General features: G+C 38.8%; 1 protein-coding gene across 13 annotated transcripts in view; it reads left to right on the top strand.

The window, feature by feature from the left end:
• The window catches only part of obscnb (obscurin, cytoskeletal calmodulin and titin-interacting RhoGEF b), a 64,888-nt gene that overhangs the window by 16,760 nt on the left and 29,995 nt on the right, over nt 1-18,133 (top strand). For 9 of the 13 annotated variants that reach the window (XM_067378325.1, XM_067378327.1, XM_067378323.1 and 6 more), the window contains exons 15-40: nt 220-495; nt 579-854; nt 997-1,263; nt 2,880-3,149; nt 3,232-3,498; nt 3,699-3,965; nt 5,442-5,554; nt 5,680-5,833; nt 6,165-6,326; nt 6,428-6,532; nt 6,686-6,952; nt 7,395-7,664; nt 8,712-8,978; nt 9,146-9,412; nt 9,732-9,998; nt 10,148-10,417; nt 10,524-10,793; nt 10,907-11,173; nt 12,118-12,384; nt 12,540-12,806; nt 13,155-13,421; nt 13,670-13,936; nt 15,854-16,120; nt 16,408-16,674; nt 17,012-17,278; nt 17,564-17,830. In XM_067378325.1, the coding sequence (XP_067234426.1) occupies nt 220-495; nt 579-854; nt 997-1,263; nt 2,880-3,149; nt 3,232-3,498; nt 3,699-3,965; nt 5,442-5,554; nt 5,680-5,833; nt 6,165-6,326; nt 6,428-6,532; nt 6,686-6,952; nt 7,395-7,664; nt 8,712-8,978; nt 9,146-9,412; nt 9,732-9,998; nt 10,148-10,417; nt 10,524-10,793; nt 10,907-11,173; nt 12,118-12,384; nt 12,540-12,806; nt 13,155-13,421; nt 13,670-13,936; nt 15,854-16,120; nt 16,408-16,674; nt 17,012-17,278; nt 17,564-17,830 (6,438 nt within the window). The remainder of the gene's footprint in view (nt 1-219; nt 496-578; nt 855-996; nt 1,264-2,879; nt 3,150-3,231; nt 3,499-3,698; nt 3,966-5,441; nt 5,555-5,679; nt 5,834-6,164; nt 6,327-6,427; nt 6,533-6,685; nt 6,953-7,394; nt 7,665-8,711; nt 8,979-9,145; nt 9,413-9,731; nt 9,999-10,147; nt 10,418-10,523; nt 10,794-10,906; nt 11,174-12,117; nt 12,385-12,539; nt 12,807-13,154; nt 13,422-13,669; nt 13,937-15,853; nt 16,121-16,407; nt 16,675-17,011; nt 17,279-17,563; nt 17,831-18,133) is intronic. The other 4 variants (XM_067378331.1, XM_067378330.1, XM_067378322.1 and 1 more) reach the window with 3 other exon arrangements.

Genomic DNA, 18,133 nt, shown 5'->3' with positions numbered 1-18,133 from the left:
TCAGTGGTTGCTCTTGGCCACATGAAATGGTTTATTCACATTTTGCATTGATGAGTGAAATTAGTCTTAACAGTCTTCTTTAGGTTGTTTAAAAGCTGCTATGAAAATATTTCTTGACTATTGTCATGTTCAGTGTGATACTTTAGTATTGACTTTCTCTGTAAATAAGCAAACTAAACACTTTTAATGAAGTAAACCCTCTTTATACCCTCTCATTAGATCTCAAAACTGCCTTCACCAACAAAGACTCTTATCAGAAAGAAGTGAAAGTTTCAGCCTCCCAGAAAGCCACACTGAGCTGTGAGGTTTCTGACCTCAAGACTGAGGTGAAATGGTTCAAGGAAGGCAAGCAGTTGAGCTCCAGTAGGACCGTCCACATGGAGTCAAAGGGCAAGATCCGTCAGCTGGTGCTGGAGAACGTGGATAAGAAGGATGTTGGAGAATATACCTGTGAAGTTGGGAATGAGAAGCTGTTCTTTAAGATTCAACTGGAAGGTAAGACCTTCTAGGAACTAATGAGCAATCTTCTTCCAGAACATGGTCAAAATTTAGTAAATATTTCCTATTTTTTTCCTCAGATGTCACTACTAAATTCCAGAAGACATCTGTGACAAAAGAAACTGTGATGGTCGAGTCAACAGAGAAGGTTGTCTTAAAAACTGAGGTGATGTCAGAGAGTTGTAGTGTTAAGTGGTTCAGGGATGGAGTGGAACTAAAAGATGGATCAAAGTATGAGATGAAACAGGAAGGTCGCTCGCGTGTCCTAATCATTAAGTCCTCTGAATCCAAAGACAGTGGCACTTACTCCTGTCATACCGCTGATGACAAGATGGAGTTCAAGGTTCAGGTCAAAGGTAAACGCTAATCTGCAATTTCAAAGCAAAAAAGTTTTATTGCATGTTTAATTTTTTCAATGCAATTTTCTCTATGCTTATACATTACATTGCGCTATTGAAATACCAGATCTAACTGATTGCCTCAATTATTAACCCACAGAGGCACCTTTAAAATTTGTGGTGCCATTGCAGCCGGTATCTGCAGTACTAGAAAGCACCATGACCCTTTCCTGCGGCCTCAACAAAGCCACAAGTAATGTCCTCTGGAGGCATAATGGCAAAGAAATCAAACCGGGCGGCAGATTCAGCATCAGCACTGACAGCACCAACTGTATCTTGATTGTCTCTGCTGTGGTTAAGGAGGATGAAGGGGAGTACAGCTGCGAATGCAAAGATGACAAGACCACCACCAAAGTCACCACTAAAGGTAAGAACCATCAGTGTCATGTCTGAAAGTCATAAATTCTCATTAAATTAACCAATACAACTTAAAGGGTTAGTTCACCCAAAAATGAAAATTATCCCATTAGTTACCCTCAAGCCATCCTAGGTGTATATGACTTTCTTCTTTTAGCCAAACACAATTGGAGTTATATTAAAAAAATATCCTTGCTCTTCCAAGCTTTACTTGGATTTTGAAGCCCAAAAAGCACATCCATCCAACATAAAAGCAATCCACATGGTTAATAAAGGCCTTCTGAAGTGAAGCAATGTGTTTTTGTAAGAAAAATGTCCATATTTATAACTTTATAAACTATAATCACTAGATTCCGGCAACGGCCGTAAGCAAGTCGAGTTCCGACTGAAGAGTGAACTCTGACCCGACGCATGATGTAGGATGTAGGAGTAGCGTAAGCTTAGGTGAGAGTAGGCGCCTCTTGCGGTTCAAACAAATTGGGCTGGGCGACAAACTCAAGCCCTGAGCACCCACGGAAATGGTCAAGCACGGAAAAATACAGGATATTTTCTACTGATTTTAACCAATATAAAAAATCGATTGGATCTTTTAGACACAATCCCTGTTTTATAGTTTATTTAAAGGTGCCCTAGAATTAAAAATTGAATTTTCCTCAGCATAGTTAAACAACAAATAAACACCGTACTTACGCGATTAGACATACTGCATGATGAACACTTTGTAAAGATCCATTTTGAGGGTTATATTAGCTGTGTGAACTTTGTGTTTGCTGTTTAAGGCAAGCGCAAGCTCCATGGGTGGGGAGCGTGAGAATTTAAAGTAGCCGCAGCCTGAATCGGTGCATAGTTAATGATGCCCCAAAATCGGCAGTTAAAAAAATTAATTAAAAAAAATCTATGGGGTATTTTGAGCTGAAACTTCACAGACACAAACGTTCGATGGCACCTTTAAGGCCATTTCTACGGCGATATTTTAATGGCAAACGTCGAGTGAGCATCCAAGTGATGCGCGAGCACAAATGGCTATGCTCTCGATCAGATACATGTGCTCGCTCAAACTCAAACTCTTTCAGATATCAGCGAGAGCATGATTCGCGACAACACTCGTGAAAAAAATGTGCTTTTGGGTCGAAATTGTCATCTTGCTGCACAGATATAATGCAAATAAAACATCCAGTTTATGTTGATTTGAGTTAAATAAGAAGCGAACTGGCGCTGAAATTAGTTGTTTTTGAAATCATGCCGAGGAATGTTATGGCTCGTGTAAGTTAGTCTTCAGACATCTCTTGACTCTTCTTTCCAGGGAAATCACTAGCAAAATGCACACAAACATTTTGATATACAAACATTAATGAACTTCTTTTAACTTAAAGAGGAAAAAAACGAAATGAGGGCAGATTCGAACCACTGATAATTAGAGCACGGCTGGACCTCTGTTATATTTTTAATATAACTCCGATTGTATTTGGATGAAAGAAGAAAGTCATATACACCTAGGATGGCTTGAGGTTAAATTATGGGATAATTTCATTTTTGGGTGAACTATCCCTTTAAGATTGTTTTAATTGATACAGTAGATGTCCTTCATTATCATTTCTCTGAGATTTTAAATCTAATTTCTCACAGCCCCACGTCTGGTGAGGTTCACTACCAAGCTGAACAATGTTGTTGCAAATGAAGGCAAAGAAGCCATTTTCAAATGCTCTATCACACCAGCCGATGTGAGTGTCAGATGGCTGCGTAATGACGTTCCTATAACAGCTAGTCCCAAATTTAAGATCGCTCACGGAGGAAGCAGCCACTCCCTCACCATCACAGCCGTCACTCAGGCGGACGCAGGAGAGATCAGTATCGATGCAGAGGGGAAAGTGTGCAAAGCCACACTCCAAGTACAACGTAGGGATAACTGTTAAGCGTAAAACAACATATCGGCAGGCAAGCACATGTTTCTAAGTATAGACATATCCGTATCTTGCAGAGCTTCCTGTGACCTTCAAGAAGAAGCTTGCAGATGTGACTGTGCAGGAGCAGGACACAGTTCGGTTGGAAGTGGAGCTGAGTAAACCCTCATCAGATGTGAAGTGGATGAAGAATGGAGTGGTTTTACAGCAAGGAGGAAATCTGGAGATTCATGTGGATGGTGCCAAGCAGACTTTGGTCCTCAAGAGTGTGGCATATGCTGACAGAGGATATTACTCATGTGAAACCCTAGATGACAAGACCCAGGCCAAACTGACAGTAGAGAGTAGGGCTTCCTTTATTATGTTACTCTATCACAGTTACTCTTTCGATCATATTTTCATTCCTTTTATGTTTGCTATGATGACTCTATGTAGCCTTGTAGTTCATAAAATTTGACCATGAAAATCATTAACTGAAATGCACGGTCAATTATGCCTTCCTAAAAGCATTTCACTGTGGATTTCCATTGTTTTTATTTTTCAGTTAAGAAGATTCAGGTAGTAAAAGGCCTGAAAGAGATGAAAGTACAAGAAAAAGAGACTATCACTATGGAGGTGGAGCTCAGCAAGGCTGATGTAGAAGGATCCTGGAGCAAAGACGGAAAGAAACTGAAGGCAGGACCCAATGTCATCATTACAGCACTGGGCAACAAGCACAGTCTGACTATGTCCCAGCTGAAGATAAGTGATGGTGGAGCTATTACCTTTCAAGCTGAGGATGTCCATACGTCTGGAAAACTAATTGTTACAGGTGAGTTTGTATATTGGGGTCTTTAGGTTTAAGCTCACTTATAATTCTTGCCACACAAAGGGTGTAATTAAGTAATTTAAGGTTAATGCATCTTCCAATAATTAGGTTGTGCTCTTAAAGGGATAGTTCACCAAAAACATTTTTTTAAAAATTGTCATTATTTACTCAACATCAAGTTGTTCCAAACAAGAATTTCTTTCTTCTGCTGAACAAAAAAGAAGACATTTTGAAGAATGTTGGTAACTAAACATTTTCTACGTCCCAATTCGCCTACTTATACTACGCCCTAAAAGTATGTAATCTTTTTGTGAACAAAAAGTACTTACTTTGGAGTAAAAAGAGTAGACAAGCTTTGGGACATACTACACGTCATACAATTGTTATACGTCATACGTCTTTTCTCTCTGTCGCATCCTGTCACCGTAAACTGGCCTGTCAGTCATCTTACATCCTCCACATTTCATTTAGCCGTATCAGAGAGAAATGCAGCATGTTGATCTGCAGTCGCAGGTCTCTCATGTGGAGAACTGTCCTCATATTAATGCATAATGATGCATTTAAAAGTTAATGGCCAATTGGATCTTTATAAAAGTCCACATCGGTATTTGCAGATGAAAAATAACACAGATAACATTAAATAAATATTTTCCATCAGGTTGAACTGATTATTAGTCACTCAAACCTCTCAGCGTCAATCGCGCATATCCGCCATGTTTTGTAGTTTTTTAACACTTTTTACTCATGTTTGTAGTTCTGAACTGAATCCTCGTCCAACGCGCAATGGGTTGTGGGCAATATTACCCTTTATAGTGTGCACAGATCCACACTTCGAAAATCTACCGGAAATAGTAGACCATCCGGGGACTTTTGGCACACTCTTTTCAACATACTATGCTTTGGGACACACTTATTTTAATCTCACATACTATTTAGGATGAATAGTACGGACATTGGGACGCAGGGATTGACTGATGGGCTCCATTGATAGTATTTTTTTTCTATACTATGGAAGTCAGTGTTCCCAGCAACTGTTTGATTACCCATATTCTTCAAAAAATCTCCTTTTTGAGTTCAGCAGAAGAAACAAATTCTGGTTTGGAACAACTTGAGGGTGAGTAAATGATGAGAGAATTTTCATTTTTGGGTGAACTATCCCTTTAAGTTTTCATCGAGTCACAAGATTCAGTAAGATATTTGGCATTTACATGAGATTATAAAAAGTTTAGTACCTGTAGAAACTGCATACCCAATATTTTAAGTATATCCCACAAATAAAAACTAAATTAATTTCCACATTTTATCTTGTTTACCCACTAAGTTCTTATATTGTGTCCTTGAGCATGAATAACTTTTTGCAGTCACTTATTGGAGGTGTAGTAAGGTGTATTTGAAAACTTATGAACAGAACCATAACTTAAACATCAATGTTAAAATCCAGAATGATTGTAACCATAATTAATGGTGTTGTGTCCACAGAGCCGGCTGTGAAGATCCTCAAACCTCTACGGGATATCAGTTCTCCTGAAAAGGAGAAAGTCACTTTTGAATGTGAAGTGTCACGAGCAAATGCTGATGTCAAATGGTTTAAGGTATTAGTAATTTGATTTATAATGGTTTAAAAAAAATTGTGTAGCCACATATGATTGAAATATAAATTTGTTTGAAAACAGAACAAGTAAAAGAAAATGTTGATGTAGTTGTGTTATTATTGCAGGATGATGAGGAACTGAAGCCAGGAAGGAAATTTGGCATTCAATCCCAGGCCAACAAGCGCACCCTCCTTATCCACAAGTGTGCATTTGAGGACCAGGGCCAGTATACATGTAAAACAACAGATGACAATACTTCAGCCAAGCTCACTGTTCATGGTAAAGATCAACGAATTCTGAGTGGGAGATTTAGGGTGTGTTCACACTTGTAGTTTGGTTCGCCTGGTTCATTTTAGTCCTGGTCCGCTTAGCATTCACACTGGCATTTTTAACACCGAACCTAAAGATACCGAACCAAAAGGCATAGGGATATGTTCACACTTACTGAAAATCCACACTTATTCAAATGAACCGCACTAACAGAGCAAATACACCAGGGTACGTTTTAATCGAACCAAACATGCCAAGTGTGAATACACCATCAATTACTACTGAACTCAAACATTTTGTAGTGTCACATGAATAAATGATTGTATTTGAATTCTTGCAGCCCGAGAAATTAAAATAGTGAAGCCACTGCAGGACATGGAGGTGACAGAGAAGGAGAGCGCAACGTTTGTTTGTGAGGTGTCTCACGATGAGGTAGAGGGTCAGTGGCACAAAGGTGATGCCAAACTCAAAGCCGGAGACAACATCAAGATGAGGCAGGAGGGTGAGTTGAACTGAATAGACTAAGATCAAATAAACAATAAATTCAGTTCCAATAGGGACAGATCAATAACTCTCAAACTCATTTAAAACTTTCTCTCTCAGGAAGGATATACGTACTACTCTTCAAATCTGTAAAGGCTGAGGATGCTGGAGAAATTAAGTTCATTGCTGAGAAGGCCTCTTCAACCGCTAAACTGAAGGTTAAAGGTTCGTGGTCAATTGTCTATAATATCTGCATGCATTTTGCATTTAGTGTAAAGACTAATGAACTACAACCTGGGATGTGTAGAGTTTCTACAGTTGTCTAACAAATAGTTAAAACAAATGTAGACCCCCTAAGTTCCCTTATAATCATTACAGAACTGCCTGTCAGATTTGTGAAGAAACTGAGAGACAAAATCGCCATGTATAAACACCGCGCATACTTAGAGTGTCAGGTGTCACGGGCCAGCGCTAAAGTCACATGGTACAAGAACAAGTCGGAGCTCAGACCCAGCAAGAAGCATGAGATCACCAGTGAGGATATCTACAGGAAGCTCACCATTATCGACGTGGACTCTGATGATGAAGACACATACATGTGTGACGCCATTGATGATAAGACTTCATGTCAGCTACTTGTAGAGGGTAAAAAAACCTTTTCAGTTATGCTATCAGCAAAAAATATAGCTAAAATTAGGATGAAAGCAAGCAGAATTCATGAAGCACAACTACACACTCTTAAAGAAGAAAACAAAAGGGTGGACATAATGTAATTGCATGTTGTTAATGATTTGATAACAGTTTGTAGATCAGTTTTAATTGATCTGCAACAGACAAGTATGAGCTTTGTATGTGATTTTAACCATATTTAAAAATCTTATTTATCTCATTAATTTGCCCTTTCTTAACAGGGACAAATTAATGTTTGCTTACAGTTTAAAGTTCTGTGTAAATTTAGCTTAAATGCATTTTGTTTTATTAAGTTTGACTTTTCCAAAGTCTAATGTGTTTTTAAAGATTTTACTACATAAACTGTTTTATGTAGCACATTTCTGACAGCACTATATTGTATCATCACAACTTTCAGAGCAAGCTATCAGTATAGTACGGGAGTTGAGTTCTGTGGAGGTGACCGAGCCATTTGCTGCTCACTTTGAGGTGGAAGTCAGTGTGGAGACAGTCAAGCCAGTGAAATGGATGCTGAATGGGGAACAGCTGAAGGAGAGCACGGATATCGAGATGGAGAAAGAGGGAACCATGCACCGCCTCACTTTTAAGAAGACCAAGGCCTCCATGTCAGGCCCGGTACAGTTCACAGCTGGAAAGAGCAAATCAACAGCCGATCTGAAAGTGAAAGGTTAGGGACTTGGTTTAACCAAAATTTGCAAAATAGCCTCTCCAAAATTAATCTAGTGTAATAATTCCAAATGAATAGTTTTTGATAATGATGGATGATGAAATTGCTACAGAAATTTTAGCAACTGTAGAATTTAATTTGCTACAATAATGCTTAGGCTGAGTCCTTTGAAATACTTTAAAAGAGTATTTTGTTCTGTTTATGTTTACAACAGATTAAATGTAATGTAAAATCGAGGCTTGACACTAACTTTTTTGCTCACTAGCCACTATGGCTAGTGGTTTTCCAAAGTTACTAGCCACTCAGCATTTTCACTGGCCACATATTTGACATCGATACCATGGGGAAAAACTGGTATATTAGGCTGCTGTCACTTTAAGACCTGATGCGCGGACCCATTATTCTGTTACACATGCGTTTAACGTGTTTACATGAATACTCACCATTTTGATATTATTTTCTGTGTATTTGACTGTTTAAGCACAATAAGCAGCGAAAAATAACTCAGTTTAGTACTGAGAGGTGGCTTTATGTGTGCGCACTTTGGGTATGAGCACAAAATCTGTGTAAAATTATGCAATACTCGCAATCCCGCACCAAAATTCAAGCCCTGTAACACCAACAATATTCATCAGGAGCAAATGAAACGAGTTAGTAAGGGAGGCAGGTCTGTGTGTCAAATCGCGGTCAGAGAGATGAGAGAGTGAAAAAGCGCAGCTGGTATCGTCTATCTATTCTGCAGAAAATGATTATTGGAAACGATTCAGATATTTCAGTATCAATATGAAAAATCGAGATTTTTGACAACACTACACTGCACTGAGTTTATTATTTCAGACTACAATTGAAAAATGTATATATTATATAAAGTATAAATTTCAACCCACTAAAGTGGCTAGTAGGAGTGACTGCATTACACGCCACTGCTGAAATCCACCCACATTTGGCAGGTTGACGGGTGTTAATGTCAAACCTTGTGTAGGACATAGTAGTTTTGTGAACTTTTGTGTTTATGTTTTCAAAGTCACTTTTCATATCACCTCATAGAGCGTCCCATTGAAGTCCTTGAGCCTCTCAAGGATGTGTCAGCGAAGGAGAAGACTTCCACCACACTGTGCTGCAAGTTCTCTGCCCCACCAAAAGAAGTGCAGTGGTTTAAGGGTCAAACTGCTTTGGAGGCTTCTACCAAGTACAGCATGAAGCAAAAGGACGCCAACGTGCAGCTGATTATACAAGCTTTGAGTGCAGAGGACTCTGGAGAGTATCGCTGTCAGGTCGGGGTCTGTGAGAGCAAAGCCATTCTCAAAGTAGAAGGTAAAGTCATAAAGAAGGCATTCGAAGCATGTTGTTTCAAATTGCATTACCTTTATACATCCAGCCTGTTAGGGTTAGGGCTGCTTGTCCTACACAAAAAAGGCATTATATAGGTGCTTTTGGTGCCACTCTGATAATGCTCTTTTTATTTTTCTTAACATACATAGTGCGTAAAATCCAGATCACCAAACATCTGAAAGATGTGGAGGTGGATGAAGATGGTGATGCTGTATTCACCTGTGAGGTTAACTATGCAGATGAAGAAGTCCAATGGACGCTCAATGACAAGCTGCTTTTCAACAATGAAGTCAATGCCATCACCCATGTGGACAAGACCCACACCCTCACTCTCAAGAACCTTGCACCTGAGGATGGTGGGAAGGTGTCATTCAGTATTAGGGATGTAAAAGAAACAGTATGCCTGAAGGTCAAAGGTGAGGTCATATGACAATTGCTGTGTCTGAAACCGCTCCCTGTCCACTATATCGGGTGTTGGCCATTTTGTAGTGGTGTCTGAATTCTGAGTGAACGACTTCATTCCTTACATTAGTTCACTACTTTATACCCACAATCCACTCTGATTTTGAGTTTCTGATTTTGTCCCAGAGAGGACTGAGAGAGTGCATGAAAGAGCGGGAGCTAGCGAGTTCAAACAAGAGATTACTTTACAGCTTTCTTATTTCTGATTTAACATTTATTTCATGCTAGTTCTAGATTTTGGTTTAATGCACTTTTTTGTTTATTGACATCCAGAAAAGAAAGCTGTCTTCCTGAAGTTGCTAGATGATGTAGTTGCAGAGGAGAAGGGCACAGTTACCCTTAAGTGTGAAGCCTCAAAGCCCAGAGTGGCCCCTGTGTGGCGCAAAGATGGTACAGTCTTGTCGGCAGGCAAAAAGTATGAGCTACTCCATGATGGTAAGTCCTTGGGACTGACTATCCATGATGTCATGCAAGCTGACGCCGGGGAGTACAGCTGTGATCTTGGCACAGACCTCTCCAAGTCCAAGGTCACTGTTAGAGGTATGTCAACAAACTATGGTATTACTGTTGTGCTACAGTGACACTGTAGTGTGATTTGTTGTGGTTTTTACATATATGTTTTTATGAAAACAAGATGAAGATAAAGTTATTGGTGTTTTTCCAATAATGCCTTTGTTGTTGACCCCCAGATATCCACATCGGGATCACCAAGCGGCTTAAGTCGATAGAGGCCAAAGCAGGTGAAAACTGCACATTTGAGTGTATCTTGTCCCGGGAAAGCTCAGAGAAGTGCTCCTGGAGCCTAAAAGGCCAACCTGTCACTGATGGAGGCCGTTTCCAGATAAGCAGCAAAGGGCGCAAATATACCTTAACAATCAAATCAGTCTCAGCTTCTGATTCTGGTGAGGTGGTCTTCACTCTCAAAGATTTGAGCTCGAAGGCAACACTTTCTATTGAGGGTAAGTAAGCAGGGTGTGCAATAAAAGCACGAGCAATGAATTTTAAAAAAGGTTTAACACAAGTCTGGTTTTGCTTAATCAAGGCGTATCTTATTTTGGGGGGTAGGTGAAGCTCCTACCATATCTAAAGAGCTTCAGGGTGTTACTGCCAAAATTGGTGAAGATGCCACATTCTCCTGTGAGCTTTCTCAACCTGGACTGGAAGTGAAGTGGTCCAAGGATGGCAAGTCTATCAGAAAGAGCCAAAAATATGAAATCAGTCAGGAGCAGATGCTCATAAAGCTGACTATCCGCAACGTCACTGATAAAGACTCTGGAGAATACAGCTGTGAGGTCACCGGTGGTCCAACCTCCAAGGCTAAACTGGAGATCAAAGGCAAGGTTTTTAAAAATGGTGGTTTGTCATCATTTCTTTGAGTATGGAATTGTGGAAATCCCATACCCCTAAAGAGGAGATATATTTACCTTAGTGTTTCATCCCCTCTGTAGAACTGGCCAACAAATTCATTCGTGAGCTAAAGGATGCCACTGCAGAAGAGAATAGTGCCATTTCCTTTGAATGTGAAACCGCCCAACCTGCCGGTAAAGTCACCTGGCTGAAAGGAACAAAGGAGATCAAGGCTGGAGGAAGGTATGAGCTGACGCAGCGGGGAACCATCCTCATCCTCAATGTGAAGGATCTGGAGAAGAGTGACAGCGAGGTATACACCTGTGACATTGGCTCTACAAAGAGTACAGCCAAATTGACAGTGAAAGGTAAGAACCTTGGTATTTATTGCAGTTTATTATATAAGCTATTATATAGCTTTTATATTAAGCTATTATATAGCTTGAAAATAATGCCTTGAAGGCTGAGAATCTTATATTGTAGATGCATAGATTCCAGAAGCTAACAGTTTAGGTTGCTTTTTAGCAACTCTTTATTAAATAATTCCTCTCTAACAAAGGAAAATATCTAATATAGTTGGTTAAGTAAAGTTTTCGTTGAATATGAACGCGAAAGTCAGACTGAGGTAAGTTTAAAAAATGTAGGAAGGCAAGCCTTTAACTCTTAGTAAGGTAAATCTTTGAAAATATTTCTGGTAAGTACAGATTGATTTTTATCTGGGTTTAAGACAGCATACGTATGTGTTGTAAAGTTACTTATTTGTGCTTCTCATTACAACAATTGACGTGATAGAATATATTTGTGCTTTTTTTTGTTGCCCACACCTTGTACCATGGCATCTGCATGTGTATGATAATGTACCATTAGAAACCTTGACTTATTTATCTTAAGTTTTTATAAAGAAGCCATTGTGATTTCCAGTTGATGTCTGTCAGCTCTGTCAAATTTTAGAAATGGCACATCTGCATTTGTGTTTTGTGTTGGTTTCTGAGGTTCAGTCTTGTCTGGACTTTGTATATATATAATATACTTTGTGTTCAATTAGTCCTGGTACAGTGGATGTATTGGAATTTTTTTTTTTTTTATTATTTGTTTTATTTCTGTGATTATAGACCACCAAGAATGACAAGAATGATGTAAAGATATTATACACTAATAGCCTAATCACATTCTGATACAAAATAACACAGAACATAAGCTTATCTTCACTTCATTGTCATTCCGTCTTCATCTCATCCCAGTGATCCATCTTGGCTTTTGTGTGTTAAAACTATGAAGAATTTTAATTATATGATGGTTGTTCGTTCTCCAGTGGTGCCTGCCAGGTTCAAGGGGCAGATGAAGAACCAGCAGGTTACCGAAGGCGGGAAAGTCTTACTTTCCTGCGAGCTCTCAAAACCTGGCTGCCAAGTGCAATGGAAGAAGGGAACTAAAAGTCTGAAACATGGGGGAAGATATCAGATAATACAGAGGGACACCATGTTTGAGTTACAGATTTCAGACTTAGTGGCTGAGGACAGTGGAGAATATTCCTGTGAATGTGGAAACGAGAAAACAACAGCAAATGTTGTTGTCAATGGTATGGATAAAAGCTCATTCATTTATATGAATCTCATTTATTGCTTAACATTTTTATTTTAGTGCTCAGATGCAAGCAATACACTGAAATGCCAACGCATATGTTGTCAAGAAAGAGTTTAAATTCACTTTTGATTTGTCACACATACTCTTCAGCATTACCAGTGGTCTTCAAGCATGAGCTAAAGAGCCAAGAGTGTGAAGAAGGAGACAGCGTTACTCTTCATTGTGAACTCTCAAAACCTGGAGTTCCAGTTGTTTGGAAGAAAGGAACGCAAGTGCTCCATTCTGGGGAAAAGTACCTCATCAAGCAAGATGCAGCTACTTTAGAGTTGAAGATTGTTGACCTCAAACCTGAAGATGCTGGACAATACACATGTTTGTGTGGGGACAAAAAAACTACAGCAAACATTAAAATCAAGGGTATGAAATCCATTCAGTCTTATAATTGTGAATGTCTGCTTTTTCCATGTTCACTCTTTACTAAGTAAAATATTCTTTATTTTATATTTTTTTACCTTTACTGTTAGTTGCCTGAAGGGAACTTTTATAGCTTTAGTAGGTTAACTTTACTAATACAAAAATCTGCAAATCTTGTCTTGTATGTTTAGTACAAGATGTTTAGTGTTTTGTGATTTTGTGAATGTTCTGTCTTATCTTGTCTCTTGTTGTCTTTGTGGAGGTTTTTAAAGGCTTTTTCATGATTTGCTTTTAAATTTTGTCCAGAGAACACTATACTAACAAACTATTGAAACACTAATTGCTTCTTAGCATTACCACTGATCTTCAAACGAGAACTACAGAACCAGGAGTGTCAAGAGATGGACAGTGTTACTCTTCAATGTGAGCTTTCCAAACCAGGAGTGCCTGTGGTTTGGAGGAAAGGAACTCAGGTGATCCATTCTGGAGAGAAATACCACATCAAGCAAGTTGGGTCTACTTTTGAGCTGAAGATCACCAATGTCAAACCTGAAGATGCTGGAGTCTATAGTTGTGATTGTGGGTTTAACAAGACCTCATCTACCATTACCGTCAATGGTAGGAATGATGTACTGAATTACACCTGTTTTATATTCTATGCACTTTTTTTGAATAGTCATTGTGGATAGTATTACGTTAACACAATCCTCCACTGTGCCAATTTTGTTTTGTTCAATTGGTTGGGCTTTTTGAACTTACAACTCGAAAACATATTAATTTGTCAAGAATGGAAAGATTTCTCTTCAATCCAGTTCTTTAATATTGTTTGTGTAACATGGTTCCAACATTTTTTCATGGTTCCTTAGCATTACCAGTGGTCTTCACACATGAGCTACAGAACCTAGAGTGTGATGAAGGAAGTAGTGTTACCCTGTCTTGCGAGCTTTCCAAACCTGGCATCTCTGTGCAGTGGAAAAAAGGAAGCTGTGTTATCCAGTCTGGAGGAAAGTACACCATCAGGCAGATTGCCTCGAAGGTGGAGCTGAAGATCACTGATCTCAAACGTGAAGATGAAGGAGACTACACATGTGTATGTGGAGACAAGACAACCACAGCCAATATGAAGATCAAGGGTATGAATCGTTCTTATTCTTTATGCTAGTTTTTAACCATTCTTTCCTATGTGCACTATTCTGACAAACAACCTTTTTGGAAAAAAACAGGGTTACACATTTGAATATGTTTGTTTGTTTGGTGTTGGCTGTTGCATTTGTTACGTTTTTGTTAGGTGTTCACTGATATCCTACAGTAGACTTGAAATGCCAAAAAATGCAATTCTTCATTTCAAGTGTGTCGAACAAAATTACACTTTTGAAGATGACATGCGAAAGCAGAAAACCATAACTGAAGATGTTGTTAATGGGGAACAGAATAATTTCTTAAATTATTAAATGTAACTTTTAAATAATTTGTTATATCCTGCTGTCGCTCCACCTGCTGTGCAGTAATGCCATAGTCTGACAGACATCTGTTTTGGTATTGCCTCAAACTTTTCTTCTTTGTGGTCTGCTTCTTCTAGTTTGGAGTCTCTACAGTTTAGTGCAGTTTATTTGTGGAACAGAGATATATATTTAAGGCTTCAGCTTTAGTCTGACTTGAGTCACAATTGTGTCTTTGCTTTGTTTTCTTGGTCAGCAGCTTGAATCCTTCTTGTTTGGACATGCTAAGATGTCTGGAATCAGTCAGTTTTTGCATGAATGCATGAAGGATTCCAGGACATCTGCTTGTTCTGTATTTGCCATAATTGTCTGACACGGCTGACATGGGCGTTGCCATTTGTGTTGTAAGATCTTTATTGTTTTAGCCAAAGGCTGCAGTTTACATGGATATATCTTTTGCCACAGCTCTAAAGTTCCTCAGTTCTACTGCTGCCCCTGAAACAATCTTCCAGAAACAGAAAGAGAAACATGCAGAGCTCAGTGGTATGAAACTTTTATGAAACCTTTATGTCCAAATGAAAATGTGAATCCCAGTCAAAATGTTCAGTGATGCATTCTTGTGATTGGAAAGGGCATGTGGCCAAGCATTTGCTTTTGCATTATGACCGCATTTTTATTTGAATCTTTTGTTGTGGTGTCTTTATTTTGATGATAATCATTACATTTAAACCTCTTGCCTGTACATTATTGCTCTTTTGGATATTCTGGTTAAGCAACAGAGACTTTTTTGGACAGTTTCCAGAACTAATGCTCCTACATTTACTACCAAACAATCTTGAGCAAAGTAGCTACTCCTGTCTTATGTTTTAAATAAGTTATTATTTCTATAAGGAAAATGTACTAACATGATTTTGTTGACTTTTTATTTCCATTTTTTTGTCTCACTTGGAAATTGGTAGCCAAATATTTAATTTACATGATTTACTCTAGAGTGTTATTTGTTTCCCACATTGTACTTGCTGATGTCAGAGGTGAAGAGGACAGGAGTGGATGATGGTTTTAAGGAAACGATTACTAGCTTGCATCACATGATATATCTTTGTTAGTCTACTTTGTTTAGTGGAAGTAGCTGGTTTGGGAACAGCATTACTGATGCTTTGCTACCAAATGTGATGGTCAGTTCCACAACCTTGTATATCTAGAATATGAAACATAAGTTGTGTCCTCTTGCTTTGATTTTTCAGAATTAATTCCACAAGTCAAGACTGTTTGTGGCATTATAATTTAAATGTGTCTGGAGGTGTTGGTCTTTTTTTGGTGAACTTGTTTTTAATTGCATCCTCCAACTGCAGCCTGTGGGATTATTCGGTTAGGATCCATACACTCTGCTATTTGTCTGAGTATTATTCTGTTAAAGAGTGTTATTTACTTTTGCAGGCTGGTCTTTCATGATTTTTCATTTAAAATCTACTGTTTAATTTGCATCTCTAGACCATGTGTAGCTGAGCAGTGTTTCTTTTTAGATAGTCTTACATTTTTAAATGTTAAATATATATATAAATGATTTCAGCTGTAAAATTAGAAGTACTCAATAAGTGCTTACCTCAACAGCTCGTCCAGTTCAGTTTACACAAGAACTGCTAAACCAAGCGTGTGATGAAGATGGCAGTGTTACTCTGCACTGTGAACTCTCAAAACCTGGAGTGCCTGTGGTTTGGAGGAAAGGAACACAGGTGATCCACTCTGGAGGGAAGTACCTCATGAAACAAGTTGGCGCTACTGTTGAGTTGAAGATCATTGATGTTAAACCTGAAGATGCTGGAAACTTTACTTGTGATTGTGGAGACAGCATCACCACTGCTAACATCAAAGTCAATGGTAGGACTGGGCTTTTATTTGAACCCCCTTTTCAACAATGAAGAAACATCTTGTTTTCTGATCTACAAAGCTGCTCTTAAATAATGTCTTCATTTATGGTAGGGTAGGGTGGAGTGCTGTGTATTGGCTAGTCTAGTGTAATAAGTTGTTTGCCTAGTTTATAGGTTTCTCATTTACTTTGTGGTGGCTGTTTTCAGAAGATCTATAAGTGAAAAGGATTGATGGAAAGTGTAAATTAATCTCACAAGTTCCTGTTTCTGGTTCAACAACTTTGTCTGATTCCTCAGCATTACCAGTGGTCTTCAAGCGTGAGCTACAGAACCAAGAGGTTCAAGAGGGGGACAGTGTTACTTTGCACTGTGAACTCTCAAAACCTGGAGTGCCTGTAATTTGGAGGAAAGGAACACAGGTGATCCACTCTGGAGGGAAGTACCTCATGAAACAAGTTGGCGCTACTGTTGAGTTGAAGATCACTGATGTTAAACCTGAAGATGCTGGAAACTATACTTGTGATTGTGGAGACAGCATCACCACTGCTAACATCAAAGTCAATGGTAGGACTGGGCTTTTATTTGAACCCCCTTTTCAACAATGAAGAAACATCTTGTTTTCTGATCTACAAAGCTGCTCTTAAATAATGTCTTCATTTATGGTAGGGTAGGGTGGAGTGCTGTGTATTGGCTAGTCTAGTGTAATAAGTTGTTTTTCTAGTTAATAGTTTTCCATTTAGCATCATAATGTTTTTGTTAAAAACATTCCAAAGTGTTAAAAACTTTAAGTTATTGCAGAAGAATGTTTTACATCTATCAGTGAAAGGATTGTTTGATGAAAAGTGTAAATTCATCTCAGAAGATCCTGTTCCTGGTTCAACAACTTTGCCTGATTCCTCAGCATTACCAGTGGTCTTCAAGCGTGAGCTACAGAATCAAGAGATTCAAGAGGGGGACAGTGTTACTTTGCACTGTGAACTCTCAAAACCTGGAGTGCCTGTTGTTTGGAGGAAAGGAACACAGCTGATTAATTCTGGGGGGAAGTACCTCATCAAGCAAGTTGGCTGTACTTTTGAGCTGAAGATCACTGATGTCCAACCTGAAGACGCTGGAGATTATGTTTGTGATTGTGGAGATAACATCAGCACTGCTATCATCAAAGTCAATGGTAGGACTGAGCTTTTATTTGAACCCTCTTCAACAATGAAGAAGCTTCCTGTTTTCTGATCAACAAAGTTGCTCTTAAATAATGTCTTCATTTATGGTAGGGTAGGGTAAAGTGCTGTGTATTGGCTTGTCTAGTGTAATAAGTTGTTTGCCTAGTTTATAGGTTTCTCATTTACTTTGTGGTGGCTGTTTTCAGAAGATCTATAAGTGAAAAGGATTGATGGAAAGTGTAAATTAATCTCACAAGTTCCTGTTTCTGGTTCAACAACTTTGTCTGATTCCTCAGCATTACCAGTGGTCTTCAAGCGTGAGCTACAGAACCAAGAGGTTCAAGAGGGGGACAGTGTTACTTTGCACTGTGAACTCTCAAAACCTGGAGTGCCTGTAATTTGGAGGAAAGGAACACAGGTGATCCACTCTGGAGGGAAGTACCTCATGAAACAAGTTGGCGCTACTGTTGAGTTGAAGATCACTGATGTTAAACCTGAAGATGCTGGAAACTATGCTTGTGATTGTGGAGACAGCATCACCACTGCTAAAATCAAAGTCAATGGTAGGACTGGGCTTTTATTTGAACTGCCTTTTCAACAATGAAGAAACATCTTGTTTTCTGATCTACAAAGCTGCTCTTAAATAATGTCTTAATTTATGGTAGGGTAGGGTGGAGTGCTGTGTATTGGCTAGTCTAATGTAAAAAGTTGTTTGTCTAGTTAATAGTTTACCATTTAGCATCATAATGTTTTTGTTAAAAACATTACAAATTGGTAAAAACTTTAAATTATTGCAGAAGAATGTTTTACATCTATCAGTTAAAGGATTGTTTGATGAAAAGTGTAAATTAATCTCAGAAGTTCCT

This window comes from Chanodichthys erythropterus, chromosome 23 (assembly GCF_024489055.1).
Source record: "Chanodichthys erythropterus isolate Z2021 chromosome 23, ASM2448905v1, whole genome shotgun sequence".
Lineage (NCBI taxonomy): Eukaryota > Metazoa > Chordata > Actinopteri > Cypriniformes > Xenocyprididae > Chanodichthys > Chanodichthys erythropterus.
The sequence above is the reverse complement of the archived record's forward strand: the minus strand, read 5'-3'. Positions and strand labels throughout refer to the sequence as shown.